This window comes from Sitodiplosis mosellana, unplaced genomic scaffold (assembly GCF_009176505.1).
Source record: "Sitodiplosis mosellana isolate CC-2019 unplaced genomic scaffold, AAFC_SMos_1.0 Smas_scaffold_3921, whole genome shotgun sequence".
Classification (NCBI taxonomy): domain Eukaryota; kingdom Metazoa; phylum Arthropoda; class Insecta; order Diptera; family Cecidomyiidae; genus Sitodiplosis; species Sitodiplosis mosellana.
This window is the reverse complement of record NW_022599163.1, coordinates 1-2,602: the sequence shown is the minus strand read 5'-3', so window position 1 is coordinate 2,602 and position 2,602 is coordinate 1. Positions and strand designations below refer to the sequence as shown.

Here is a 2,602-nt window from a genome sequence, read left to right as displayed (position 1 = left end):
AGTTCATTTTCTCATCCAGTATAATGCCGAGGTCCTTAATTACTTTGACACGGTTAATCTTCTCATTGTCTATCGTATATTCAAATTCATACTGCAACTGTCCACGGTGATATGATATGCAATTTGATTTCTTGATGTTCAATTTTAGTCGATTGTCCCGGAAATATTTTACAATTTTGTTGAGATCGTTTTGCAGTTCTTGGCAGTCTTCAAAATTTTCAATGTGTTTCCATAGTCTAGTGTCATCGGCAAACGACTGTAATATTGATTCGAGTGTGTGATGTGGCAAGTCAATAATAAATAAAATGAACAGTGTTGCGCCAATTGGGTAGCCCTGACCAGTTCCCGAAGTAACGTTGATGGAATTTGACATGACATCATTTAGTTTGACAATCTGCTGCCGTCCATTCAGGTATGATTCAATCCATTTAAGCAATTGTTCGTTCAAGCCCATGATGTTTAGCTTCTGGATAAGCAGCGTAACATTGACAGAATCAAACGCTTTTGCTAAGTCAAGATAAATTGCATCCGTTTGAATGTGTTTGTCCATCTTCGTTATTACACACGATGTGAATTCGGCCAAATTGGTTATTGTAGACTTTCCTTTCACAAATCCATGCTGGCTATCATCAAGTATACTTTTAATGTGGAAGTTAAGATGACTTGAAACGATGGAATCCAAAATCTTCGAAATTACACACTGCAAAGCAACACCACGATAGTTATCAATTTTTGCTTTGATTCCACTTTTGTGTATTGGCCATACGTAAGATCGCTTCCAAATGTCTGGTACAAAGCCGGTCTTTAATGATTCACTCAATATGTGAGTAATCGGCTTTACCAACGTGTGAATACATTTTTTGATGAAAATGTTCGGTATTCCGTCTGGCCCAGATACTGTGTTATTTGGAAGGTTGTTTACTGTCTCCAAAATTATGTCGTCAGTGATTTCAATCGTTGGAATATTGATGCATAAATCACGGAGAAGCGATTCACAGTCCTTGTAACTGTCAGTTTGAACATCAATTTGTTTGGTGTACGCTTTTTCAAAATGTTTGGCAAATGTATCGGCAATATCTTGTTGACAGTTCAACTTAACGCCATTATATTCCATTTCACCGGGTAAATCATCATGAGTTTTTCGGACGCAATTGACATATTCGAAAAATTTCGTTGGATCTTTATCAATTAGCTGCTCCATTTCCAACTTGTAATTCTTGAAGGCTAATCGAGCGCATGACTTATATTGTCTTCTCAAATCAGAGAATTGTTCCATGGAAAGACCGAATTATTCCATGGAAAGACAATCATCGAGAAGGTGAACTTGCTGCACAAGATTTTGGACGATGCAATCATCAAATTTGTGCCTACTTACATCGTCAAGTCGATACAAAAATGTCCATGGAAAAATAAATTCCTAATAACACTGAAAAATAGGAAAAATAAGACATGGAAACGCTACAGACGATCAGGCTATCATCAGTCGTTTGAATGGAAATACATTTTGGCGTCTCGTGAATTCGATAAACTCAACACGGAACTCTACAACACATACGTGGAGAAAATGAAATCCTCGCTCAAGTATGACGCATCGAGATTTTGGCAATATGTCAATTCAAAGAAGAGCACCGACAACAAACCAAAAGTCATGCAATTTGGTGATGTGAGCACAGCAAACGAAACAGAACAGGCCAACCTGTTTGCGAACTTCTTCAGTAGCAACTACGATGACTCAACGACTCAAGGCGTTCAACAATCGCCTACCGATGAGTCACACCAAACTGAGGAATTCCAGCTCGACATAAATTTCGTGCTTGAAGAGCTGCAAGCCGTGAACACAAAGAAAGGTACAGGTCCCAACGGTATGCACCCGTTGATACTGAAAAACTGTGCGAGTCATTTGGCGGCTCCACTCACCGAGATTTTCAATGAATCATTGTCAACTGGCCATTTCCCTGACAAATGGAAACGCTCGAGTGTGTCACCTATTTTCAAAAAGGGGGCGAGATCGAAAATTGAAAACTATCGTTGCATTGCTAAGCTCCAAACTGTGGCGAAGTTCTTCGAGCATTTGGTGAACGTCAAACTTCTGTCTCTGGTACAGGACAAAATCACCAAAAAGCAACACGGCTTCATGAAGTCCAGATCCACTGCATCTAATCTCACCGAATTTACCTACTATGCCCAGAGAGGCATAAATTCAGGTGCGCAAGTGGACGTTCTCTACACGGACTTCAGTAAAGCGTTTGACAGAGTAAACCACAAGAGATTGATTCTGAAACTCAGATCGTTCAACCTGCCAGACAATCTTCTTGCTTGGATCGAATCATACCTGTCCAACAGAACGCAATTCGTTAAGTATGGGAGCAGCGAGTCGAATGAATTCAACGTATCATCTGGCGTACCACAGGGTAGTCATCTCGGACCCACACTATTCCTGTTGTTCATCAACGACATAGTGGACGAAATGGACGACGTGTTCGTTTCTTTGTTCGCCCATGATGTAAAAATCGCGAAAATCATCCACTCGAGCACGGATGCGGAAGCGTTACAGCGAGCCATCGACAAACTAAAGGTTTGGTGCGACGTAAACAATTTGCAC

The 2,602-nt window shown here is 40.5% G+C and overlaps 1 protein-coding gene across 1 annotated transcript; it reads right to left on the bottom strand.

Moving 5' to 3' along the window:
• Positions 1 to 766: 766 nt before the first annotated feature.
• Positions 767 to 1,201, bottom strand: LOC129571998 (uncharacterized; the record flags this gene model as incomplete). The annotated part of the gene is made up of 1 exon (XM_055451900.1): positions 767 to 1,201. A coding segment is annotated over exon 1 (435 nt), but the record flags the coding sequence as incomplete, so codon positions are not given.
• Between the last annotated feature and the right edge of the window lie 1,401 nt (positions 1,202 to 2,602).